The 27,325-nt window shown below is 43.9% G+C and overlaps 1 protein-coding gene across 1 annotated transcript in view; it reads left to right on the forward strand.

Moving 5' to 3' along the window:
- Positions 1 to 5,414: 5,414 nt before the first annotated feature.
- CDC5L (cell division cycle 5 like) overlaps positions 5,415 to 27,325 on the forward strand; it is a 50,563-nt gene continuing 28,652 nt past the window's right edge. Inside the window, exons 1-13 of the mRNA XM_045011435.1 lie at positions 5,415 to 5,650; positions 10,006 to 10,109; positions 11,054 to 11,215; positions 11,925 to 12,052; positions 12,952 to 13,051; positions 13,758 to 13,976; positions 15,694 to 15,838; positions 16,320 to 16,508; positions 18,134 to 18,282; positions 20,267 to 20,429; positions 21,879 to 22,043; positions 26,050 to 26,130; positions 26,554 to 26,799. Coding sequence (XP_044867370.1) covers positions 5,606 to 5,650; positions 10,006 to 10,109; positions 11,054 to 11,215; positions 11,925 to 12,052; positions 12,952 to 13,051; positions 13,758 to 13,976; positions 15,694 to 15,838; positions 16,320 to 16,508; positions 18,134 to 18,282; positions 20,267 to 20,429; positions 21,879 to 22,043; positions 26,050 to 26,130; positions 26,554 to 26,799 — 1,896 coding nt within the window. The 5' untranslated portion in view covers positions 5,415 to 5,605. The remainder of the gene's footprint in view (positions 5,651 to 10,005; positions 10,110 to 11,053; positions 11,216 to 11,924; positions 12,053 to 12,951; positions 13,052 to 13,757; positions 13,977 to 15,693; positions 15,839 to 16,319; positions 16,509 to 18,133; positions 18,283 to 20,266; positions 20,430 to 21,878; positions 22,044 to 26,049; positions 26,131 to 26,553; positions 26,800 to 27,325) is intronic.

A 27,325-nucleotide genomic window follows, 5' to 3' on the forward strand; every position in this document is an offset into this window, starting at 1 on the left:
GTAGAAGAGGAATTTCAGTTATATACAGAAGGATACTTAAGCCAGCATCTGTTGTGCTAATTGTTTAACAGTAAGAGAAAGTTTATCATATCCTGATGAAATTACAGAAGCAATCTGGAGTAGGCCAAGTTTAATTACCAACAGTTTTAATTTGTCCAGAGTGTACCCCTATTCTTTCCAAAACTGTTCATGAGCCACTACTGTTCAGAACCTTGGTTTCATGTTTTAGTGGAAAGACAGCACCAGAGTGCCACCTATTACCATGCATGAATGTTGGTTTGATCATGATTGAGAAAAGAGCAACACCTTCTTCACCAAAACTTTCTTCTGCACAAGCTGGGTGTTCCTTTGCTTCTTCAGTAAACGTGATAACGTGAAAGTGCAGTGTGAGGAGAGGTGACATGGTTACAGCAGGGACAGTTTACAGAGTTTTAAATACACCCTACTCAATTATTTATGGCAGCACCTAGGGACCACACTAAGATTAGGATACCACTGTGCTAGGCACTGTGTACACAGAATAGGAGTCTGTCTCCGCTCCAAAGAATTTACAGTCTAAATAAGCAAGACAGACAAAGGAGAACATCTAATCTGAGTAAACAACGTGATGGTCAGCAGTAGGTATGTTAGCTACTTTTTTTTTTAAATAGTTGGATGGGGTTGTGTTGAGAGCAAATTAGCTTTTAAAAAAAAATCTAAGCATGGACTTTAAAAGGAGGGGAAAGAAAAATGGGAGCCCAGAAGGAAGGTGGCATAATGGAGCAGGAGCCAACAGCCACCGATCAGAGAGGAGAGAACTCCAGTGTAAATGCAGTAAAAACCAGTGAGAGGCTACTAACATCATCTGACTCCAGGCCACTGCTTCAGCTGCTTTCCTCTGCTGTTGCTGGTTCCGTTTCTAGCTGGCTCCTGCCACCAGTTCCTTTTGTCCAGGAACAAACATGTCTCAGAAGTGTGGGACTACATAGGCTCTGGCGCGCCCAGACAAAAGGTTTCCCCTGCACAATGCTGGGCCTGGAGATGCTAGAAGAGGGGAAGAAGAGCAACCTCACCTGGATTTCAGTTCCTGCTTCCCTTAGTGGTACTGCTGTACCTGGTTCAGCTGGCTGTTTTTCTCTACTGCTGCTAGCTGAGTTGTGAAAAACAATTCTAGGCTTAGCCTTCCTAGTGTTTAACCACTGTAATACATATAGCTGTGTATTGTGATGAAAGGGCCAAGTTAATGTTTTAAGGAGAGAGGAGAAGGTTTTAGGAAAAAGTCCAGATGTTTAAAATGTAAAAATCCAAATATACCTTAAAGCTGTCTTCAGGTGACCATGGATGTTACTATATCACATTAACTCTACCATACACAGGTACTGTAAATTTAAAGATGCACAATCAACTTAAAAATAGGGCTATCAAGCAATTAAAAAAATTAACGGCGATTAATTATACTGTTAAACAATAATAGAGTACCATTTTTTAAAAAAATTGTCCATTTTCTACATTTTCAAATATATTGATTTCAATTACAACACAGAATACAAAGTGTGCAGTGCTCAGTTTATATTTATTTTTATTACAAATATTTGCACTGTAGAAAACCAAAGAAATAGTATTTTTCAGTTCACCTAATACCAGTACTGTAGTGCAATCTCTTTATCATGAAAGTTGAACTTATAAATGTAGAATTATGTACAAAAAATAACCATTCAAAAACAAAATAATGTAAATCTTTAGGGTCTTCAAGTCCACTCAGTCCTACTTCTTGTTCAGCCAATTTCTCAAACAAACAAGTTTTGTTTACATTTGCAGGAATTAATGCTGCCCACTTTTTGTTTACGATGTCATCTGAAAGTGATAACAGGCATTTGCATGGCACGGTTGTAGATTATGTTGCAAGATATTTACATGCCATATGTGCTGAAGATTCATATGTCCCTTCATGCTTCAACTGCCATTCCAGAGGACATGCATCCATGCTGATGACAGGTTCTGCTCGATAAAAATCCAAAGCAGTGCAGACGAACATATGTTCATTTTCATCATCTGAGTCAGATGCCACCAGCAGAAGGTTGGTTTTCCTTTTTGGTGGTTCGGGTTCTGTAATTTCTGCATCGGAGTATTGCTCTTTTAAGACTTCTGAAAGCATGGTCCATACCTCATCCCTCCCAGATTGTGGAAGGCACTTCAGATTCTTATATCTTGGGTTGAGTGCTGTAGCTATCTTTAGAAATCTCACATTGGTACTTTCTTTGCATTTTGTCAAAATCTGCAGTGAAAGTGTTCTTAAAATGAACAACGTGCTGGGTCATCATCTGAGATTGCTATAACACAAAATATATGGCAGAATGCGGATAAAACGGAGCAGGAGAAATACAATTCTCCCTCAAGGAGTTCAGTCACAAATGTAATTAATACATTTTTTTTTTTTAACAAGTGTCATCAGCATGGAAGCATGTCCTCTGGAATGGTGGCAGAAGCATGAAGGGGTATACAAAAGTTTAGCATATCTGGCATGTAAATACCTTGCAATGGCCGCTACAAAAGTGCTATGCAAACACCTGTTCCCACTTCCAAGTGACACTGTAAATAAGCGGGCAGCAGTATCTCCTGTAAATGTAAACAAACTTGCTTGTCTTAGCGATTTGGCTGAAAAAGAAGTAGGACTGAGTGGACTTGTACTGAACTCTACTATGTGAGGGTCGTCCCATCCCCATTATCCAGCCCGCTTATTCATGCCCATGACTGTCTGTAACCTGTTTGTATGAGTGATGTACCCCCACTGCCTCCTGACTGTATCTTGATCCCACCCACCGTACACCCCACATTGGGGACATGACAGACTGTATATGGTATATGCTGTCCAATACCAAAATGCTAATATCCCCCTACAACCTGTATATTACCCCCAATGACACAATAACTGACGCTTCAAACACTTTGTATCGTTTATTTTCAAATATTCTCTAAAGTTTTACATTGTTTTGTTTTTGAGTGTAGTTATGTAACAAAAAAAATCTACATTTGTAAGATGCATTTTCACGCTAAAGAGGTTGCACTACAGTACTTGTATGAGGTGAACTGAAAAATACTATTTCTTTGGATATAAAGTGAGCACTATACACTTTATATTCTGTGTTGTAACTGAAATCAATATATTTGAAAATGTAGAAAAACATCCAAAATATTTAATAAATTTCTATTTGTATTCTATTGTTTAACATGCGATTAAAACTGTGATTAATCACAATATTTTAATTGCAATTTATTTTTTGGAGTTAATCATGTGAGTTAACTGTGATTAATCCACAGCCATACTTAATAACACTTTGTTAAACCTACTATTACAAATAACACAAGGTTTATTAATGTAAGTGAAAGAGAAAATATATTTTCCTGTTTGTTTAATTGGTGTATTTGACAGCATTTAGGCACAGCCAGTCTGTTTCCTCTGTTTGTGTAGGTCTTTCATTCACTAACAAGGGAGAAGAAAACATTTTTAAACCAGTAAAAATGTGCAGGAAGCATTCCTGTCCTGAGTTGACTTAGATTGTGGTAGGCCCCCTGGCTTTTTATATTGGCTGCTAAATGAGCCACAGGTACTGGAGACTGCAGCACAGTCTGGGAGAAGAGGATCCATATTTTGAATTAATTGAGTATCAGCTTCTCCCAGATGCCCTGTGAAACCCCCCAGAACATGGGGGTTCAGATTTCTGATGTGGCGCTCCTCTACGCAAGTGGTTCTCAAAGGCTCTCTTTGTAAGGAAAAAGGTGGCTTCCCTGAATACCAGCCCTGAAAACCCAGTGTCGAATGGGAACAGAAGCCCAGGGCAATCCCAGCAACGCACACTTGTATCCCACCTCACCCAAGGGACCTCACTTTCTTCACACACAGACACTTCCTCTCCACCCCCCATCCCAAAGCACTGCCTTACCTTCACAGACAGCTCCCCACCACCCCTTCCCAAACGACACCCAACTGCACAGACAATTCCCCATGGCCATCCCAAGAGACACTCAACTGCACGGACAGGTCCGCCTGACCCCATCCGAAGAGACGCTCCCCTGCACAGAGGGATGGCTCCCCACCACCCCATCCCAAGAGATGCTCATCTGCACAGACAGACAGACAGCTCCCCACCACCCCATCCCAAGAGACGCTCCCGGGCACAGACAGACAGACGGCTCCCCACCACCCTGGCCCAAGAGAGAGACACCTGCACAGACAGACAGACGGCTCCCTACCACCCCATCCAAAGAGCCACTCCCCTGCACAGACAGACAGACAGCTCCCCACCACCCCATCCCAAGAGACGCTCATCTGCACAGACAGACAAACAGCTCCCCACCACCCCGGCCCCAGAGCCACTCCCCTGCACAGACAGACAGACAGCTCCCCACCACCCCGGCCCAAGAGACACTCCCCTGCACAGACAGACAGACAGCTCCTCACCACCCCGGCCCAAGAGACACTCCCCTGCACAGACAGAGAGACAGCTCCCCACCACCCCATCCCAAGAGACACTCCCCTGCACAGACAGACAGACAGCTTCCCCACCACCCCGGCCCCAGAGCCACTCCCCTGCACAGACAGACAGACAGACGGCTCCCCACCACCCCATCCCAAGAGACGCTCCCCTGCACAGACAGACAGACAGACAGACAGCTCCCCACCACCCCATCCCAAGAGACACTCCCCTGCACAGACAGACAGACGGCTCCCCACCACCCCGGCCCAAGAGCCACTCCCCTGCACAGACAGACAGACAGACAGCTCCCCACCACCCCATCCCAAGAGACGCTCCCCTGCACAGACAGACAGCTCCCCACCACCCCATCCCAAGAGACACTCCCCTGCACAGACAGACAGACAGCTCCCCACCACCCCATCCCAAGAGAGACTCCCCTGCACAGACAGACAGACAGACAGACAGACAGACAGCTCCCCACCACCCCGGCCCAAGAGACGCTCCCCTGCACAGACAGACAGACAGACGGCTCCCCACCACCCCATCCCAAGAGACACTCCCCTGCACAGACAGACAGACAGACAGACGGCTCCCAAACACCCCGGCCCCAGAGACGCTCTTTGGTTACAGCCACACACGCGCCCCGCCCTCCGGCGCCCCTCCCCCCCCCCAGCATACGAGGCTGTCTCACGTCCAGGGTCAGACCCAGCCCCGCTCCCCCCTCCCGCAGCCTCGCACGGACTGGATCGGGCCCCGCAGGCTGCATCCAGCCGGGGGGGTTCTGTGCCCGCAGCACCGCCGGGCGCCAGATGGCGCTATGACGATGCTTCCCAGCCCTGCCGGCTGCTCCTGAGCGGCCCTGCACACCGGCCCGGCTCGTCTCTTCCCCTCGCTCCGCCTTCAGAGCTGCGCACGCGCAGTTTCTGTAATCTCACTCGCGGGAGACTGTTCCCTCTCAATGCGCATGCGTGCAGCTACGACTCACGGACTAACTGTGCGCCGGCTCGGAGTTTTGACACATTCCCCGCGCCCCTGTCCGAACTGCGCCTGCGCAGAATCTCAACCGCCCGTAGCGCGGAGAGCCTAGTGGTGTCTCTCCTACGCCGCCATCGTCTCTTTTCTCCCGCAGCCCGCTCGCCTTCGCTGCCGAGATGCCGCGGATTATGATCAAAGGGGGCGTGTGGCGAAACACCGAGGTAGGGGCCGCTTCCGCTCCTGGGGCCCAGCCGCAGGGTCGCCCGCTGAGCCTCCGCTCGGCAGCGAGAAGGGGCAGTGGAGCGCATGCGCTGAAACGGTGGTGGAGGGGTCTTGCGCATGTGCACAGGGTGTCTTCAGCACGGGCTCTGAGAAACTTTGCTGTGCCTCGGGTTCTCCCCCCGCCTGCTTAATACTTGAGGGTCCCCAGTGTGCAGAGGGGGGAGGGCCCAGATCCGCCTGGGCCCTGTGTGCTGGGAGCTGGCCCCTCTGCAGGCTGGGCTCCCCCGTGTGCAGCATGGGCAGGGAGCCCAGATCCGCCTGGGCCCTGTGTGCTGGGAGCTGTCCCCTCTGCAGTCTGGGTTCCCTCGTGTGTAGCATGGGCAGGGAGCCCAGATCCGCCTGGGCCCTGTGTGCTGGGAGCTGGCCCCTCTGCAGGCTGGGCTCCCTCGTGTGCAGCATGGGCAGGGAGCCCAGATCCGCCTGAGCCCTGTGTGCTGGGAGCTGGCCCCTCTGCAGGCTGGGCTCCCTTGTGTGCAGCATAGGCAGGGAGCCCAGATCCGCCTGGGCCCTGTGTGCTGGGAGCTGGCCCCTCTGCAGGCTGGGCTCCCTCGTGTGTAGCATGGGCAGGGGGCCCAGATCCGCCTGGGCCCTGTGTGCTGGGAGCTGGCCCCTCTGCAGGCTGGGCTCCCTCGTGTGTAGCATGGGCAGGGAGCCCAGATCCGCCTGGGCCCTGTGTGCTGGGAGCTGGCCCCTCTGCAGGCTGGGCTCCCTCGTGTGCAGCATGGGCAGGGGGCCCAGATCCGCCTGGGCCCTGTGTGCTGGGAGCTGGCCCCTCTGCAGGCTGGGCTCCCTCGCGTGCAGCATGGGCAGGGAGCCCAGATCCGCCTGGGCCCTGTGTGCTGAGAGCTGTCCCCTCTGCAGGCTGGGCTCCCTTGTGTGCAGCATGGGCAGGGAGCCCAGATCCACCTGGGCCCTGTGTGCTGGGAGCTGTCCCCTCTGCAAGCTGGGGTACCTAGTGTGTAGCATGGGCAGAGAGCCCAGATCCGCCTCGGCCCTGTGTGCTGGGAGTTGGCCCCTCTGCAGTCTGGGCTCCCTCATGTGTAGCATGGGCAGGGGGCCCAGATCTGCCTGGGCCCTGTGTGCTGGGAGCTGGCTCTGCTGCAGGCTGGGCTCCCTTGTGTGCAGCATAGGCAGGGAGCCCAGATCCGCCTGGGCCCTGTGTGCTGGGAGCTGGCTCTGCTGCAGGCTGTGGTTCACAGTGTGCAGCATAGCCAGGGATCTCAGAACCCCGTGAACACCCATGTGCTGGCAGTGGTCCCCAGTGTGCAGAAATGGGCAGGGGCCCCTTGTGCCGGTTCCTCTGCAGGCTTGGGTCCCCAGTGTACAGTATGAGCAGGGGACTCATATCCACATGTGCCCTGTGTTCTGGGAGCTGTTCTATGTACTGGGGTTCAGAGAGTGCTGCATGGGCAGGGGGTCAGAGCCGCATGGGTCCCTGTGTGCTGGAAAGTGTTTCTTTCTGCAGAATGCTTTATCTCTCCCTATGAGGAAGGGTGAGACTAAGTATAGGCTCCTCTCCTATGGTAAGAAGCATTTCTGACAAAGCAATAATGTGGTCCTTCAGTTAGCTAAAGTTTGGTCATATCCTGACATAACAAGCACAAGCATTTCCCTCCATCTGGCAAGGCCTGTGTTCTCCTACCTTCTCAGCCTTTCAGAGAGATTCGCTCCCCTTCGTCCTTATCCTCTCAAAGGATGATGATCTCAAGAATGCATCTCCTCTGAGGGCTTTACAGAGGCTAGAGTCCTACCAGGATGACACCAAAGCAAGTGTTTGTATTTGGTGCCGTACTGTGGTGATTGGTTCACAATAAACATATGAGTAGCTACAAGGTAGTCATGCAAAAAATTACCAGTGATTATTTGTACATCTTATCAATGGTATTACTGTGGTGCTAACTTGTAGCAAATGGAATATTGCAGCAAGAGATGGAAGTATGATATATATATATATATATATACACACACAGGGAGAGAGAGAGAAGAGTTTTTTCATTTTATATATATATATATATCTATATATATATATAGATATACCCCTGTAGTATCCCAAACCAAAACTCAGCAGCCTACGGTTAAAGCTAAATGCACTCTGAAGGCTTGTGTACATAAGGAAAAACAACTTTGTGCAGTTGAACTGGCACTGAACATAGTTTAACGGCAAATTTCTATTGTTGGCAATGGATACTCTTATTGTACAGACTAGGCCAGGGGTAGGCAACCTATGGCACGTAAGATGATTTTCAGTGGCACTCACACTGCCCAGGTCCTGGCCACTGGTCCGGAGGGGCTCTGCATTTTAATTTAATTTTAAATGAAGCTTCTTATTTACTTTACATACAATAATAGTTTAGTTATTATATTATAGACTTATAGAAAGAGACCTTCTAAAAATGTTAAAATGTATTACTGGCATGTGAAACCTTAAATCAGAGTGAATAAATGAAGACTCGGCACACCACTTCTGAAAGGTTACCGACCCCTGGACTAGGCTATAATGAGCGTTTGTGGAACACATAGTAGATCGCTTATTTGATCACTTTGTGTGCTTTTTTCTATACAAAACAAGGCTTCTGTTTTCAGCTCAGTTAGGGTGAAAACAACACCCCCATGAGTGACATAAGTTACATCGACTTAAAGCGATGTCTACGCTGCGCTATGTCGGAGGGAGACACTCTCCTTCTGATATAGCTTCCACCTCTCACGGAGGTGGAGTAATTATGCTGACAGGAGAGCGCTCTGTAGTGTAGGTAGTGTAGACTTTCCCTTAGGAAAAGATGCCATCTGATCCCAGGAAAACTTCAAAGGGTAACTGAGCTTTTCAGCTTTTGTTCACGTCTGGCCACAGTTCCAGTGCATGCACTTCATGGTTTCCATGCTAGAATGGTCTGCAACAGGTCCATAACTTTCTTCCAGAATCTCTTAAATTTGAAGGTTCTAACTTCTTATAATAAAAGTGAAATGTATGGTTTCTGTAGAAGAGGCAAAGTTTGGGCTTGGGGACATGAAGCTCTTTCTGTTTCATGGGGTTGATGCTTCTATAATTTTGTCTTCTGAGACAGAACTGTTCTATCTCAACACAGGTTTGAATTCCAGTGTCTTGAAGTTATCGTCACTATGTCACTTGCCATCAGGAAGTCATGGTGCACACCTTTCTTGTGATGTAGTGTCAGTCCTGATGTAGTGTAGTGATGTAGTGTCAGCCCTAATGGATACTTTATTGTGAGATAACCCTGTGAAAATTGGAGCCGATGTTTACTGAATTCTTGTAGTGAAGATTTCATGACACTTGGAGATCATATCCTCTTTTCTTTGTTTGAAGTCTTCTCAGGGTCCGCAGCTGTTTCAGTTGAAACACCTGCAAATGAGATATTTCATAAATAGATTTCATATGCCATTGGTTGTTCAGATTTGGTACAAGAACTTCTTGCACTCCTAAGTAATGTATTGCCATTAAACTGTAAAATTAAGTGTGTCTACGGTTACCTTGTCACAAAACAAGTGTTCCTAACAACACTTTGGTCCTACTGCACATGTATATCATCATGTCCGCTATCTCCAAACAAAGCTGACAATAGGAAATGGCTGTTAATCTGCCATGTATTGTATTAAATGAACTATACAAGAACAGAAACATACTTAGGTTTAGGATGCAAATATCAAAAAATAAACAGTTCTAACTATGACTGGATCTGCAACCAAGTGCTTGTCTTGATATTGACGACTTCTTTTTAGGACCTTCAAAGCTTGCTGTTTTTTAGGCAGTTGGCTCAATTTCCATCGCAAACTTGAAACTTCCAATTAAAGGGACATCACCAACTTGCAATCTACTCAATTTAAAAAAAGTTGAAAGTGGTTTTAGGTGCCACACATGCCCCAGTTTTCATGCTTTTACCATGTCCTATTGTTAAAAATATTTTCTCACCATCCTGAAGGATCCACACAACCCTGGAAACTTACTGTACAGGAGAAACAATGAAACTGGCCATTCACCAAGTGCTGTCAAATACCCAAATGAAATGGCAATAATTTTCTTTTGCTAACCTCTTTCATCTACAGTAATTTTCAATGTTAGCGATAAGAGTAACGACATTGGTAAAACAGCCCTACATCTTCACTCATCTTTGATGGGAGCAAAATTTTGGGAAGAAGAGGGTTCCTTTGCCCTTCCCACCAGGCCACCGTCCTTGTCAAACCCTCTCCTCCATCTCTCCTCACAGAGCTCAAAGCAAGCATTCATCTCTGATAAAGTTTTCTAATAACCCATCGTAATAAGAATTCTTTTTGTTTTAAGGATGAAATTCTTAAAGCAGCTGTGATGAAATATGGCAAAAACCAGTGGTCTCGTATTGCTTCCTTGTTGCACAGAAAATCAGCAAAACAATGCAAAGCCAGATGGTAAGTAGAGAACACAGTAATGGGAAAGTGAGATCCATAGTTCATGTGAATTTAAAAGTTACTATAAAGTTTGTCAGTGGTTCAGGTCCAGGGGAGGGAGATAGAGCTTTGTGATTCTTACTTGATTTCATCTTCTGCAGCTATCACAAACTCGTATTCCTTGAAAGCAACATGAGCAAAAATAGAAAGCCACTCACTTTACAGATGACATCAGTGACATCATATAAACTGAAGATACAGGATCATTGTGAAAATTTAGTTCAAAATAACCACTTTGTAGTCTGATTTACATATTTTAACGAGATGTTTGTCAGAAAGAAAATTCACTTTAAATAAGCTCTTTGTATTAATATAAAGAGGCTTTCAGACCATTCAGTTTAGCCTCTCCTTTTTTTATTTTCCAGTACTAGATTTGAATGTGTACCAAAAAAAACCCCAACCTTTAAAATTAACACACATGTACTAACATCCATATGAGATTTAGGCCCCAGTCCTGCAGACACCGAATCGCACATGCTAAACTTAATGGAAGCATAGTCTAACGGAACTATTTGCACACTTAAAGTTAAGTGTGTGCTTAAGTATTTACAGTGTCGGGGCTTTAATTGTTCTCCACCATTTCTTGTAACCATTTGAAAATGGTATGTAAAACCACATGACTAGTAAAGACTAGTTTTGTGAATCCTGTCTTTTGGCAAAAAATAATGAGGATGAGGAGAGATGGGAAGATCTGTATGACAAATGAGAACAAAACTTAAAGCTTTATATGTATAAAAGTGCTGCGTATAATACACATTTTTATATAGCCATAGATCAGATATATCCAGGATGAGATTCTGAAATCCCATCATAATGGTGTGTGGAAGCAATATGACTTGCTCACAATTGAATTGTCATAAACTGTCCCAGAAATGCCCTCTTTTAATTTTACCGCTGTGTAACAGGTACGAGTGGTTGGACCCAAGTATCAAAAAGACAGAATGGTCACGGGAAGAAGAGGAGAAACTATTACACTTGGCCAAGCTAATGCCAACCCAGTGGAGGACCATTGCTCCAATAATTGGAAGAACAGCTGCGCAGTGCTTGGAACACTATGAATTTCTTTTGTAAGTGACTCTGTTTTGCTAAAGATAAAGAGCATGAAAATGTTTGTAGTTTGTTATATAGACATCAGGAGGTTGCTGGATGTGTGGAGGTATTCTCTTCTCCCTCCCGAGTGCTGTAGCTGGAAGGGCTTCAAGTTGGCTTGGACCTTCTATAGGCTGCTAGGTTGGGCTGCCTAGCTTGATGGGAAAGGCTTCTGGTCCCTGGTGGCCTGGAGGGAGGCAGAGAGAGAAATGACTGGTCCATTTCCTATGCTGGCAGGGGTTGCTAGCAGGCTCAGTTCTCTCCTCTCCTTCAGGCTGCTTCTAAGGGTGTTGGTGGTTAGAAGCAACAAGTGAGATGTAGGATGGTTTGTCTTGCAGCAGTTTTCTATTATCAGTATCTTTCCATGTACTGCTGTTGCCCACAAAAGGTGAGTTCACTTCTATCACCCTCATTAGTGATGACTTGTCCACTTCGCATGTTTCATTGCCTCTCTTTCAGTTGTTTTTATTAATTTGTGATGCTTTTGTTTTAGTGGCTTAAATATTAGTGTTCAATGATTCATAATTCCTCTCTGCAGTTAGTAAGTGTCTGTAATGTTTACTGTGAGCTACTGGCTTACATTTCTTGGGCAGTTTTGGGGGTTGGGATTTCAGGAGATAGTTACACGTTTTCCCCAGTTTCATAAAGTGGGTCATGTCACCTGAATGTGCTGGTACATCTTTACAGGGATAAAGCTGCTCAGAGAGACAATGAGGAAGAAACTGCAGATGATCCTCGAAAACTGAAACCAGGAGAAATTGATCCAAATCCAGAAACCAAACCGGCCCGTCCAGATCCTATTGATATGGATGAAGGTAAATTAAGAATGTGTTACATGTATCAGTATTTTTTAACAATTCACTCTCTTGCAGTTTCTTTGGCCTTTGTTTACTTCATCCTGTCTCTTCTGTTTTCTCAGGCTCCTATCTCTGTTCCTCCTACAGTCTTTATCTTGTATTCTGCCTCAGGTCCTCTGTTTCGCTCTCGTCTTTCACGTTTCCTCTGTCTTTTCTTCAGTTTCATATGGTCCCCTTCCTCCTTTGGATCTGCTCTCCTCCTTCTCTTCTGTCTCTTTATCACCTATGTTTTCTTGGATGACTGGTTTTTTATTTCACTGCCTGGCTTTCTGCTATTTACTGCCCTTCCACTGGCAATTCTTCTCTCTGTGTCTTCACACCAGCTAATATCTCCTAGATGAATCATTACTGAAATGTACCAATACTAATTCTTCTGTGTGTTACACCAGTGATATTTGAGACAGGAGGGGTAGGAGTCCATGAAGGTGCCCAGGCTAAAGATTGAATAAGGACTGTTCTCAAGTGTCATGTTCCTGTCATCATAATAATAGGTCACTCATCATTATTGTGTAGGCCTAAATCTAAATGAAATTGTTTTCTTTTATTGTGCTAGGTCTCCCTTTCACTAGGAATATTCTGATTTCAGTTTAAGCAGCCTCGTACATCAGTGAAATATTGCCAACATTATGAATGTTCTTGTGATCTGTTTGGTTCATCTGGTTGGTGGCTTGATCTCTTGTGTTCATCTTGTTGTTTGTGTTCATTGTAAAGAGAGAATGTAGAGGGCATGGAGAATCCATGCTGGCACACCGATCCTGGCATCTTTCTAAAGGTTTTCTTCTGATCTTAATATTAACCCCCAGCTCCCCAGTATAATGTGAAAAATTGGTAACCTTCCTTCTCTATACTTTTTGCAGATGAACTTGAAATGCTATCTGAAGCTAGAGCGCGTCTGGCTAATACTCAGGGAAAGAAGGCCAAGAGAAAAGCAAGAGAGAAGCAGCTGGAAGAAGCTAGGTAGACACAACCCATCCCTTCCACTTGTCTGCTCTGTTGTCTCTTGCGTTTTCAGTTTCTCCCTCTGTCCCTTTCACATGGAATCCCTTCCCTGAACTGATCTGTGAAGCTTCTGTTCTCTCCTCTTTCAACTTCTCTTCCAGACCCACCTCTACTGAAATGCCAAAAAGAAATGATCAAGTTGATGATGTTTGAAAGAAAAATGGGATTAGTTGCCACTTTGCTTTATCTAGTTAGAATGATTTAAAAAATAAATTTGCGAATGTGTGTATAACAGCAGTATATGGTGTACCCCTCCTCTGTCCTTCATATGCCGCTCGTCTTCTTGGGCCTCACTCCTGTAAAGACTCGTTTGTGCTTACACTGATGTAATAGAATTACTCACATTGACTTCACTGGGACTACATGCAATGTACAAAGTAAAGCACATACTTAAGTCTTTGCAGGATCAGGGCTTTAGATTGTAAACTTTTCAGGGCAACAGGGGCTGTGTCATTGTATCTTTGGATGTGCACAATGAGTCTGCAGCCTGACTGGGGCATCTGGGTGCTCCTGGAATATAAACATTTAATAATGTCAGTGCTATTATGGTCCATCACATTTTATAAATAATATCTCATCCCCAAGTAATATCTCATGTTAGCAGGTGACTGTGGTACAGAAGGCATTAACTTTGAATTAAGTAGCATTTACTGTGTTTCCTCAGACGTCTTGCTGCTCTCCAGAAGAGGAGGGAACTTAGAGCTGCGGGGATAGAGATCCAGAAGAAAAGGAAAAAGAAGAGAGGTGTGGATTACAATGCAGAAATCCCATTTGAAAAGAAGCCTGCTCCTGGCTTTTATGATACATTGGAGGAAAACTACCAGGCACTGGATGCGGACTTCAGGAAGCTACGTCAGCAAGACCTGGATGGAGAATTAAGATCGTAAGTTTGTTTTAAGTCAGTGGTCCCCAACCTTTTTTGTCCAGCGTGCACCAGACGAGCCACTGAGGACCGTGGCCAGCGGATGAGCATCTGCCGAAATCCCACTGAGAAGGACAACGTCATTAGGCGTCGGCATTGAAATGCCGCCGACAAGCATCATCATCCATAGGTGTTGCCACCGAAAATCAGCGTCATTTCAGCAGCGACGCCTCTGGATGACACTGCTTCTTGGCGGCATTTCAGCGGATGCCCGCCCGTCCGCCAGCCAGTACGCGAGCGCACACAGATGCCCTGGCGGGCACCATGGCACCACAGGCACTGCATTGGGGACCACTGTTTTAAGTTTTTTGAGTGAACTTTTAGTGCTCCTGTAAAGTGTGTTCCTCACTGGGTATATGCCAGTGCACCTTGATTCTGACTTGCAGGCCCTTTCTCTTCAGTTCTAGGTCTCCTATGATTGCTTGTCTTGGTGAATTTTGTCAGTTTAATAATGTGGAAAAATGTCATCAACTGGACACAAGAATGGGGCTCCCAAACGCTTTTTTTTACTGCTTGGACCCTAAGAATGTAAAGGCTTTAAAGAATTTAAACCATTGCATCACCTCACTCTGTCATATTTTTACATCAATAAGATAACTGCATTTTAGTTTTCATCGGAGAAATGACCGATTTTTCTACCTACAAAACATGGCTTTATTAAATTGCTTGTAAGAGCAGCTTTGACGTGTCAGCAATACTTTGTTAGTTTGTTTTATTGCCATTGTGCCACATGTAATTATATTATTATTAGAAACTGCTCAAGTACTTTTTCTTTATTTGACAAAATTGTCTCTGCAAATGTGCACTTGAGAAGTGACATACATGTTGTCAGATGGAACAGCAGAGCTAGCCAGCATGCTGTTATTTGTACTTCCACAATTCACTTCCAGTTACTTCTGCCAACTGTTCTCTATTGAGTGGGCAGATCCAACAATCCATCCAACTTGATTTACTAGCTCTAATCTAATTAATTTTTCTTTCAATAATTCCTAGTTGAGGCAATCCATTGTATACAGTAGAAATAGTAGACAGCTGTGAATTACGGAGCTGCGGTTCCAGCAAGAGGGTCATGTGCTTGTGAACCATGAGAAGGAAGCTCGAGTGGCTTCACCAGAAACTCTTGTTGGAATTATAGCCCCTAATTCAAGTTTTGTTTAAAAAAGTGTGTGTGATGTACAGATTGAAACCTGGCTCCATGCCCTACTAACTCTTCCCCCAACTTCCCATGCAAGATTTCATGTGCTGCTTCTCTTCCTATTCCTCCAAGGGCAGAGCCTTGTTTCCTAAGCTCCCATGGCTCCCTAGCTTCCTCCTACCACTTGTGTGAGGAAGGGCAGGTCCTGCTTGCTTACACTGGGGGCTTCTTAGTATTTTTTAGTGCTCCTCCCTCTCCCTGCAGTCACTGACGTGCTATCTAGCACCAATGGATGTCCACTAACTGTTTCCTAAATGCTATTATTTACAGATGGGACATTCCTTTGCATGGTTTTCAATCCATATATTATCAATTGACTTCTGATCCACAAGGCTGCTACCTCTTCCTGAAATATGATTTGTTACAGCATATCCCACCTTCACCAGCTAGAGCAAAGGATTGTCTGTCTCTCTCAGAAACGCCAGTTTTGCTTTCCTGATCAGTTCTGAGTATTTTAAATGACGTTCTTGTCCACTGTGACAGGGAGAAGGAAGGAAGAGAGCGCAAAAAAGACAAACAGCATATGAAACGGAAGAAAGAATCTGACTTGCCTTCAGCTATTCTTCAGACCAGTGGGGTGTCAGAGTTTACTAAAAAAAGAAGCAAACTAGTGCTTCCAGCACCTCAGGTAAATTGTCTTTCAGATGCAAACTGCTACCAGCTGTCGGATGTTTGGTGGCCTGTGTGAAATGAGTCTAATGGTCACAGTTCTGTACCCAGCGCACCACAGTTGTCACAGAGACCGAGGTTCAAACAGGCATAGACGGAACTTTCCTCTCATCCGTAGAGGTGCTTTTCCTAGGTTAGAGCTGACATACGTTGGCAGGGAAGCTTGCTCTGCCATTGCACGTACCATACCTTTTGACCTTGCAATGTCGCACCTTTTTATGATCATACATGTCAGACAGGTTGTTTATTTTTTTTAATGCATTGAATAAGCAACTAGCCAGTGCGTTAAGTAGGAATAGAGTATCTGCTTGAGCTGGGTGAGAGGAGAGTATTCTTAAAGTGCTACCTTTTTCCTTGGGTATGTAATTCTTGATACCTGCCAGTAAGAACCTTATTCTCTGAAATGTAACTCACTGTTTGATACTGGTTTCCTTTGAAAGATTTCAGATACGGAGCTCGAGGAAGTAGTGAAAGTAGGCCAGGCGAGCGAGATTGCACGTCAAACAGCTGAAGAGTCTGGAATTACGAACTCTGCTTCCAGCACCCTTTTGTCTGAATACAATGTCACCAACAACAGCATCGCCCTTAGAACGCCCAAAACTCCAGCGGCACAGGACAGGATCCTGCAGGTAAAGTATAAATGTGTAGAGCAAGCTCTGTGTTTTACTAGAGCGAGGGTACTCAGACTTTGTCCTAGCAAGCCTCCCTAAGCGAAGGAAAAGAAGTTATGCCACTCCATAGTTTAGTAAGACAACACAAAGAGGTGAAAATCCTGTAGTTTATAAGAATACACGTAATAAAGTAGAAGGGCTTTGATCAATATAGTTATAACAAGAGTCTGAGTATCAAAAGTAGTAATTTGATTTCCTAGAGCACCTTTCGTGTTATCTCACAGTTCTGCTCACAAAGAGTGTAAATCATAGCAGCTAAAATAAAACTTGCAAACATTTGAAGGAATTTTAACACCCATTGACACTGCGACACCCCCCCACCACGACCTGAGGGGCCCTGGAATGAAGAGAGCAGGGCTAATAGGTGCTAGGGTCGGAGGCAGGGAGAATGGGTACCTCTTTTAGTGCGGGCGGGGCAGCGTGGGCCGTGGGTATGGGGGCAGAGCTTGGCACTCCCAGGTTCACCAATACCATGAGCACTGTAGAGATATGCTGCTGCAGGAAGTCGGGGGTGCTGAGCCAGTAGCTGGGACTGAGACTGGGGCCAAGGTGGTGCTGCTGTCAGCTGGGACCAGCGGGTTACTCTCCAGCTGCACCAGCACTATGTGGGAGGCAGTATGTCACCTGAGGCAGGAACCCTGTGGGGCCCCTGCTTCTCCCAGGACCTGACCCCACCAGCCATCCATTCCTGCAGCATCTCCCCACCAAGTGATTAGGTACTTCAGCATGGGGTGGAAGTGCCATCTGCCTCAAACCTCACATATAAGCCACTTTTGGAGGCAAGATACTAGAATAGAAAGATCATCATTGTGTTGTACAGTTACAGTTCTTGTGTGAATCTGTTTAATCCACTGTGTTCACCTTTAGGGTTGTCTGATTTCTTTAAGACAAAAAGATAAAATCTTTGTGAGAAGAAAATGTTCTTGACTCATTTCAGGCATATACCAAGATTTTCAAAAGTGACTAAGGCCTGGTCTACCATACGAAGTTAAGTCGACCTAACTACATCACAAATTTCACCCCCTGTGCAACATAATTAGGCTGAACTAAGCCCTGGTGTAGACACTTCTAAGTCGATGGGAGAATTCTTCCTTCAACATAGCTACTGCCTCTTGGAGAAGTGTATTTATTATGTCTAGATATGGCCTTATGATCTTGATGACTTTTGGATGAACGTAGGACACCTTAAAAGGCCCTGATTTTCAGAGGGCGGGAGAACAGCACTTTCTGCAAATCAGCGCCTTTAAAGTGTCTTTAATTGCATGTCAGAAATCACTGATCACTTTTGAAAATCTTAGCTGTGGTATCTACCCAGGTTGAAGAAAACTGAAATATTAAGCAACTCCCTCATTGTAGCAACTAAGGAAGATTAAAATACTCAGCTGTGTTGTAAGACATGTAAGTAGCCAGTGTATTCTTCTTAAAATTAGGAAATTTTTAGCAATTTCAACAAAATACTTTGACATTTAAATGACTATTCAGCATTCATACCTATTTTTTCACTCTAGGTCTATTAAACTTGCACAACAGAGTTTGATTTTGGAAATCCTGGTAACATGCTCTGTATATTGTCTGTCACACAGGAAGCCCAGAACTTGATGGCTCTGACGAACGTAGACACCCCCCTGAAAGGTGGTCTTAATACCCCCCTCCATGAGAGTGACTTCTCTGGAGTGACACCCCAGAGACAAGTTGTTCAGACTCCAAATACAGTGCTTTCCACACCCTTCAGGTAAAGCAAACTATTCAGAGATGGTGGGATGGGTGGAAATTCTTAAAATATTTTAAATTACAGGATTTGATTATTGTCCTACAAGAAATGCTAGCTTGATTATTATTATTTTTTTTTTTAGCCCTCATTATACCACTTTCTTTTTCTTCTTATCATCTTTGTCAAGTTGAGAGCCTCACATCTTTTAGTACAGTGTCTAGCACAATGGGGTACTGATGCATGACTAGGACTCCTGTCTGCTATAGCAATACAAATATGGTATATTTAAAATTGACAGTGGCATTCTCTGTAACATTTGATCCTAACATTTCCAAAGTATCGCATCTGAGTTTCAGCTGTTGAGAGACACTTGATTAAAACTTCTGTGAACTTTTGAAAAGCCGAGGTGAATATTTTATAGGCCGTGTTTGTGTGTATATAGATTATATATATATATATATATATATATATTTATATATATAAATTCTTGTACAGCCAATCCGAACATTATGGAATTGTTAGTTTGACTCTTACAGTAGGTCCTGAATAAATATATCCCACAAATGCCATAGTCCGTAGAACTGGAAAATTCCATAGACTTGGTATATTTTGTGGCTGAAGTTTTTCAACTCAAGTTTTAATTTTACTTCTATAAAAAGAACAGGAGTACTTGTGGCACCTTAGAGACTAACAAATTTATTTCAGCATAAGCTTTCGTGGGCTACAGCTCACTTCTTCTATGCATCCGAAGAAGTAGCCCACGAAAGCTTATGCTGAAATAAATTTGTTATTCTCTAAGGTGCCACAAGTACTCCTGTTCTTTTTGCGGATGCAGACTAACACGGCTGCTACTCTGAAATTTTACTTCTGTTTATTGTACTTGAGGAAGAAGAAGCAAATGAAGTAAACAGGTATTCTTGTGGCAACTTTTCAAAAATAATCTCAGTCTGTTCCCTAAAAATGTTTATCCAGATGCTGCAATTGTATCCACTCAAGCAGGTCTTTATTTTATGCAGAGTCCTTTTGAAGTCAGCACAGCTTAACACAAGTGCAAATGTCAGCCTGTGCTGATCCAATTGCTGTCATGTGTGTCTGTAATCTAATTTTGCATTCAAGTTTTTCATTCACTAAAGATCAGATTTGCACATGCAAATAGGGTTGTTTTCTAGACACCTAACTTTCATGCATTTTGGGTGTTCACATCCAAAATCTTGGATGGAAAAATGTGTGCTTGTTATGTTAGAAACAGTATTATACAACATCTCTTTTATTTAAAGGAAGCAGTATAACAAAGCAGAACCTTCATGTTAACAGTTTTAAGATGGGTTAGATGTTTTTATTATTTATTCTCTCAAGTTTAAACATCTAAGAGCCCTTTTAACTGAAATGCTTCCTGTACTGAAGTATTACTCTGTGGCAATCTGAAATTTGTAACATTTTGCTGTGACTAACCCATGCAGAATACATGGGGACTTTAGTTATAACAATACTTCAGAAAAATCTAAGTTAAAAAATATGTTACTTTAATAAATTCAAGCCTGTAATAATTTTTTTGGCACCCGTGGAAAACTGTGTTTTTCATCTGTGCAACCAGAACAAAGCTTTCTCTGGGCTAAATAAAATCAATAGGCTAAGTTAAATGGGCTTTGCCGTTTTGACATGTGAAGTATTTTAAGAAGTCCCCATCCTTTCAAGCTAAAGAGAACTGCAGTATTTTTCTAAATACATTTATGCACGGCTATAGCATTTTTAACTTCACATCTTAAATACGGTGCTTTGAATCAGTAATAGATTTTCTCTGTGTGCGCGCGTGTGTTCTCCATTATTGTTTCTTCTATGAAAGAAACCGCGTCTATTAAGCTATCATCACAGATTGCGATGTACAAAAAGTTCTGAAAATTGGATCAATTTAGCTGTATCTTACTATATAAAAAAGCATTCAAATGCTTTCAGAGCTGATGCCCTTTGATTAAAAGGTCAAATGTGCCTTTACCTAACTCTATAGGACTCCATCTCATGGAGCAGAAGGTTTGACCCCTCGTGGTGGAATAACTCCTAAACCAGTGGTTGGAGCAACTCCAGGTAGGACTCCCCTGCGAGATAAATTGAACATCAATCCAGAAGAGGGAATGGCAGATTACAGTGATCCGTCCTATGCAAAACAACTGGTAAGTAGTACATGTGAGGAAGAGAAGAATGTTCTATTAACTTCCTGGGATTTGAAATTCATTTTGATCTCCTGTACAGAACTTGTATTACTAGTTGCACATAAATATTCATTCATGACCTAATAAAATTACATCTTTGCATTTTCATCACATCAAGAATACACTTTAAAAGCAAAAATCTCACCACAATGAAAAAGAAAAACAGCTTTGAGTATGCCCGGTCAAAGAGCTCCAACACTCTCCACCGCATAAAGACATTTGGATATAACTAGGCCTCAGCCCCACTTGTATCTTTGAAGTGGAACAGGAAATACTTAGTCCCAAGAAAAGATTCATTTATCCTGTAATCCCATTCCACCCTCAAATCCCTCATATTTTGGCCGTCAGTTCTAGATACAGGACTTTCTCATCAGTGTACCCCGTTGACAAAATTGAGATGCCCATTAATGTAGTAGTCTGGTCCAGATTCTTTCATCACCTTTGTCAACAGACGTTTCCATTCCTGGATATTCTGCCAGATGAATCGCGCCAAATAGATGTGGTATAAGAGGGCACAGAACTATATAGGAATTGCCTTGGGAGCTCCTTTTATGTGGCAAATTCTGCAGCCTGTACTGTGGTTTTGGATATCTCCCACCAGAGGCACCGGTGTTTCTCTTTGGGCTACCAAAGGATTTCCAGTCCAAAGTGCTTGGCACGTTCTTTTGAAGGAATAGCTCTTTTAATACAGAATCTGAAGTTTTCTCTTAATTTAAAGAAGCTTTCTCTAAGTCTATTTGGAGGTCCTTGCAAGTGTCTCAGTGCCATCTCATCCTTTTCAAGGGTAAGGTTGGCTCTTGACTTTGGAAGTTCAACAAGAGACTTCAGCATCCTAACAGTTTCCAGAGATGCTTGTGCTTTTGCCATTACCCTACTGGCATAATTTCCAGATCTGTGAGCCACTGCATTGAAATTCTAGAGTAGTGATATCTGAAGAGAAATGTTCCAGTTAGACAACTCTCCACAAATAGCCCTATATCTCTCTGTATGAGTAACTTCATAAAATGCATGTAATCTTGAACTTCTAGTGTCATGTTGAAACTGACAGTGAGAAAAGAGGAGCCACTGCTGTGCTATACTCCTACATTAAAATAGCTGTTTCTTTGGATGCCTTTCCTTGCACCTTTTACAAGCTGTTTTCAGGAAGCTGCACATCTTCCTCCCACAGGCCTCAGGAGACTGTATTCGTAGAGCATGAATTCTGGAGTCATTGTCTTTTGTATAATGTGGATTAATAACGTTCATCTTTCATTTGTTAAACTTTCTTGACTGCATAGCTAGCTAAAATCACCAGATGGAATCTGTGTACTTTTTCCTCAAGTTATTAGTAACTTAGGACAACGGAAATCTACCAAATAATATAAACCTCTGTGCATTCAGAGTGATTAAAACTTGATTAACTTTCAACAGGAAAGAGAGTCTCGTGAGCATCTGCGTCTAGGGCTTATGGGCCTTCCTGCCCCTAAGAATGACTTTGAGATTGTTTTACCGGAAAATGCGGAGAAGGAACTTGAGGAACATGAAACAGATGATACCTATATAGAAGATGCTGCTGATGTGGATGCTCGCAAACAGGTGGGAGTACATTGTGAAATTAGTAAAAGTTCTCTACTCTCTATGTTATTTCCTGTAGCTCAAGATACAACCTATTGCTTTCATTAAGTATGTATGAGGAAAATTAGTAAAACTTGTATGTTACCCGCCTTAGGGTAATATTAGAATACTTAAAGGAACACACTCAAGTTAAAAATCACACTTCTGTTGAAATAATTTTTTTAATTTACTAGTATCGTAAATCACACCTAATCTTAACACAAGGAAAGAGATGATAATAAATATAAATTTTTCTGAAATATTTTTTTTTCTAGTCGCATTTTTTGGTCCCGATTCTGTAAAGGCTTAAACGTGCTTAACTTTATGCAGATGAATTAAATTAAAAACTGTCTATTCAGGTTTTCTTTCAGAATCTAATATGGCAACCACAAAATATTACATGTGAAATATAGTAAGGATGTGTGCCATTTATCAAGCACCTTGTTTTTATTTGTTGCATTTTCTAAGCTCTTTGAGGTATTAATTTTGGGAACATAATTAGAAATTTTCTTTCAGTGCATACCTTTAAAACAATATTTTAATAATTCTCTTTGTCCTTCGCTATACATTGGCAAGTGAACTAAAGATGGAAACGAAGCCTGAATCTTTATTCATATATGACAAACGTTTTCCATGTTTTGTTAATGCTAGGCTGTTCCATTGAAAGCAAGTGTATATGGAATGGAATATGAATTGTAAGGTCTATTAATATTACATGCTATGTATTCCTCGTTAATGTAGAAATGATCACAAGGAAATGAGGATCGCTATTCAAAATATAGTTGGGTGCAAAATTCCCACTTGCCTACTGCTTTACAACTTCAAAGAGCTACACAAATAACAGTCACAACTCTCTGTGAGAAGCAGGTGTTCACATATAGCAGTGGTGAATGTGGTGTAAATGCCGGAATAAATTGTACTATGTTCATTTTGTAGGTGAGGAAAACAAGGCGCAGGGGTCAGGTGCACTGTCCAAGACCTGGTGCTTGGAGGCATTGTGCTTTTAAAGAAACAATATTTCTATTGGCACTGAAGAGAAGGGGCTCGGAGGAGGCGGCTCTTATGCTTTTGGAAAGGTGTAGCTAACGCTCCTTGCCTGCATGCATACACGCCCCTCCTCTGGCTAGTGTTTGGAGGAGAAGGGGACATTATTATTTAATAATAATGAATAAATGGCCATTGGTCCCTAAGGCAGCAGGCAAGGCCTGCTATCCTCCTCAACCTTTCCAGTATCCTGCAGCCTCCTGTGCAAGTACATTGGGCAAAGTCACTTTGTTGTCTTTTTCTTCTCTTGCACACCCATGCGGGGCCAGCTGGTGTCCTGTTTTAAGAGGCAACGTAGTGGCAGAGTTAGGATTAAAAGTTAGGAGATCCTAGCTACACTCCTGAGCTTTCAGACAGTGCTGCCTCTCCATTTTATTTGTACCCTGAGTGTTGGAAAGTGTGAGAATCCTCCTATTATTTTCTTAAACTTCCATTATTGTAATTCAGGTGGAGGCTTAGTCCCCTGATTTCATAGAAGGGAGAAGTGGGGGCCTGCCAGCAGAATGAAAGGAAGTGGTAAGGAGCCTAGGCTGGATGAGCCAGGACCACATGGGATTGTGGAGCAGGTGTCTCATGAGGTTGAAGCCAAAGGACAGGAGGAATTTCTAAAGAACAAAGAGTATGGAAAAGGATGACCCCATGGGAGAATATTACGGTTGGGTGAAGGTTCATTAGGGGTATCTTCTCTAAGGGTATGTCTACACTATGAAATTAGGTCGATTTTATCGAAGTCGATTTTTTAGAATTCGATTTTATACAGTCTATTGCGTATGTCCACATTAAGCGAATTAAGTCAGCGGAGTGCGTCCCCACTACCGCAGCTAGCATTGACTTACAGAGCGGTGCATTGTGGGTAGCTATCCCACAGTTCCTGCAGTCTCCGCTGCCCATTGGAATTCTGGGTTAAGCTCCCAGTACCTGATGGGGCAAAAACTTTGTTGCGGGTGGTTTTGGGTACATGTCGTCAGGCCCCCTCCATCCGTCCTTCCATGAAAGCAACGGCAGACAATCGTTTCGTGCCTTTTTTCTGGGGTCCCGTCCGCCGGACCCACTCAGCCCGCTGCCTACCTGGATGATCGGAACCCCAGGCAGGCAGTGGCCTGAGCGGGGCCGATGGACGGAGACCCAGACCGGTAGCGGGCTGAGCCGCTCAGCCCACGGCTGCCGGCTCCTGCCAGCCAGGGTGCTGCTAAACCCTGCTCAGCTGGCAGACATCGGTGAGGTCGATCAGGGGTGCCTGGACAGACATGGCTATCCTCCTCTTAGAGCACCAAATGGGAGTGACTCCAGGTCATTCTCTTCTTTAAGTTTCGTCTCGTGGAGCTTCAGTCCTGCCTGGAATATCATGTGAGTTGGAGGCTTCTGCCTCAGGCTGCTCTCCCAGCTGGCATTACCGTGGGATCACACCTACCCCAGCCTGCCCCTTGCTCCTGTGGCTCGTGAAGCCTGGGCAGTAGTAAGGAGCAGTTCAACTTGTGGAATGACAAATCCAGAAGGAAGGATTGCACTCTGTGGGCCACATTAAGATTATTTCAGAGACCTAGAGAGCATTTAGTCCCTATAAAAGTCTTCATGAAAATTCCCCCCCGCCCCTAACAAAAATGTTAATTTATCAGAGCAGCTGAAAGAGTAAGGAACCCGGGACTAATTTAGAGAGAGCTTCCATATTATTTAACTCATAATTGATATAATTGAAAATAAAATTTCACAGCGTGGTCTATTCTAAGACAAAAAATGCAGGAGGGGAGTCAGAAAAAGGAACAGTGACCTGTTTCCGCCCGGTTTCGAACTGGGGACGTTTCACGTGTTAGGTGAACGTGATCACCACTACACTAAGGGGCTTTCACGTTTTAGGTGAACGTGATAACCACTACACTACGAGGCTTCTCTTTATTTACCACAGACTTTGCCAAATGCACAGGAATGTTTTCTCTAGCTACAGAAGCTACCTAATGCAATGTCTATATCTATGGCCTTCCTGCTCACAAAGCGGTCATGCCCCGCCCAAGGCTGACACAGCATGGAGTGCATGTGACACAGCGACCTGGCTCGGGCAGGATCGCTAGCGAGGCATGATACTTTTGCTATTAAGCAAACACAACAATTCTTTCCTGGCCTCTGCCACTGACTGCCTCCATGCATTACGCTGTGCCCTATCAGTGCGGGAGGACTGCATGAGCTCGGAAAACATGTCATCGCGAGTGCATTTTTTTTCACCTTCTAATCTGCGATAACCTCAGGGACGGAGATGATAGCTGGAGCGTAGAAACATTCTGGGGGGACTGCATGGTCACCTGTGCTGCTGAGTTCGCCACGCTGGCCAAACAGGAAATGAAATTCAAAAGTTCCCGGGGCTTTTCCTGTGCACCTAGCTAGTGCATCTAAGTTCAAATTGCTGTCCAGAGCAGTCACAATGGAGCACTCTGGGATAGCTCCTGGAGGCCAATACTGTCGAATTGCATCCACGCTAACCCTAATTCGACCCAGCGATGTCGATTTCAGCGCTGATCCCCTCATTGGGGTGGAGTACAGAAATCGATTTTAAGAGCCCTTTAAGTCAACAAAAATGGCTTCGTCGTGTGGACGGGTGCAGGGTTAAATCGATCTAACGCTGCTAAATTCAACCTAAACTCGTCGTGTAGACCAGGGCTAAGGGCCTGATCCAAAGCCAATGAAAGTCTTTCCATTGAATTCTGTGAGCTTTGGCTCAGGCCCTAAGTTCTGTCTAGTCCAGTGGGTGGGAGGTAAGCTGTCAGTTGGTCATCACACGCTCTCTCCCATTCTCTTACGGTCTCTTGCTGTAGCCTTTATTCTTACCAAAAAACCCCCAAATAATAATACTATCATCTCTTCTGCAGTAGTCTAGTGGCATTCATCGTTCTTATATTACTGGGAATCAGACTGTATTGTGGTGCTTGGACTAACATTTGAAATATCTGTTTAGGCTATTCGAGAAGCAGAGCGTGTAAAGGAGCTAAAGCGGATGCACAAAGCTGTTCAGAAGGATCTGCCAAGGCCCACAGAAGTAAGTAACAGAAGCTTCTTCATGATGGTGTAAAAGCAAAATGCCGTTTAAAGGAAAAAGAGGAATAAAGGAGACATTGAGAATAGTTGTTTGGCTCTCTTTTAAACAATAGTCACTGTGAAGCATAATCCAACTAAGCTGGATCATGAAAGAATATAATCATTCCTTCAGTATGCTAATTTCATCATCCTTTGGCCAATTTTTGCCTTCATATGGATATAATCAGTGGGTGTTGCATACATATAACTGAAAACAAAATTTGTTTTTTAGGTTATTGTGCTGGTACAAAGTTCTTTAATCATCTGTTACATACAGCTCAGTTTTAAATACCAATATTCTAGCATGTGCATTGCACAAGTATATTTTGGCTGACATGACATTAATAAGGCATAATGTTTTGGAACATATTTTATTTCTGGCTAGGTAAATGAAACGATTCTGAGACCTTTGAATGTAGAGCCTCCTCTAACAGACTTGCAGAAAAGTGAAGAGCTGATAAAGAAAGAGATGATCACCATGCTTCATTTTGATCTTCTGCATCACCCATATGGGGAGCAGCCTGGGGGTAAAAAGGGGAAAGGCCCGGGATTTGGAACGAACAGTGCGGAACATATTACGTACCTCGAACAAAATTCTTATGAGAAGCACTCCAAAGAGGAACTCAGGAAGGTAAGAACGATGTGTCACAGGATTACTGACATATGGGCTCCAGGTACTATGATCCTGTCATCTTGCAAGGAAAACAAGCGCAAGCCTGAATGAAATTTAGTGGGAGACCTCCAAGCAACATGTAGGTGCTGCAGGAAGTGTTACTGAAGATGCAGCAGGTGGCACTCTCCCCTGGGAGTTATAACTGTGCCAGTGCTCCAACATGGTGTTGGGAGGCACTGTGTGGATGGAGGTGCTGTCCTTTGGATGAAACGTAGAACTGTGGTCCTGATCACCTGTCTGTTAGTAAGATTAGGAGCTCTATAGCCTCTCCGGTTGATAACAGTCCGTTTTATGAAATTAAATGACCCCAAAGTTTGAATTGGATCTGATATTATTAACTTCCCATCTTCTACTGGCTGTGTAGCGTTCCTGTGCACTGTTAGATAACTGTGTGTTTCTTTTTGTCACTGCTGAGGTGGAGGCAAATCCATGTATTATAAAAATAATAATGATACATAACTCTCTGTATAACACTTTACATATT

This window comes from Mauremys mutica, chromosome 3, assembly GCF_020497125.1.
Source record: "Mauremys mutica isolate MM-2020 ecotype Southern chromosome 3, ASM2049712v1, whole genome shotgun sequence".
NCBI lineage: Eukaryota > Metazoa > Chordata > Testudines > Geoemydidae > Mauremys > Mauremys mutica.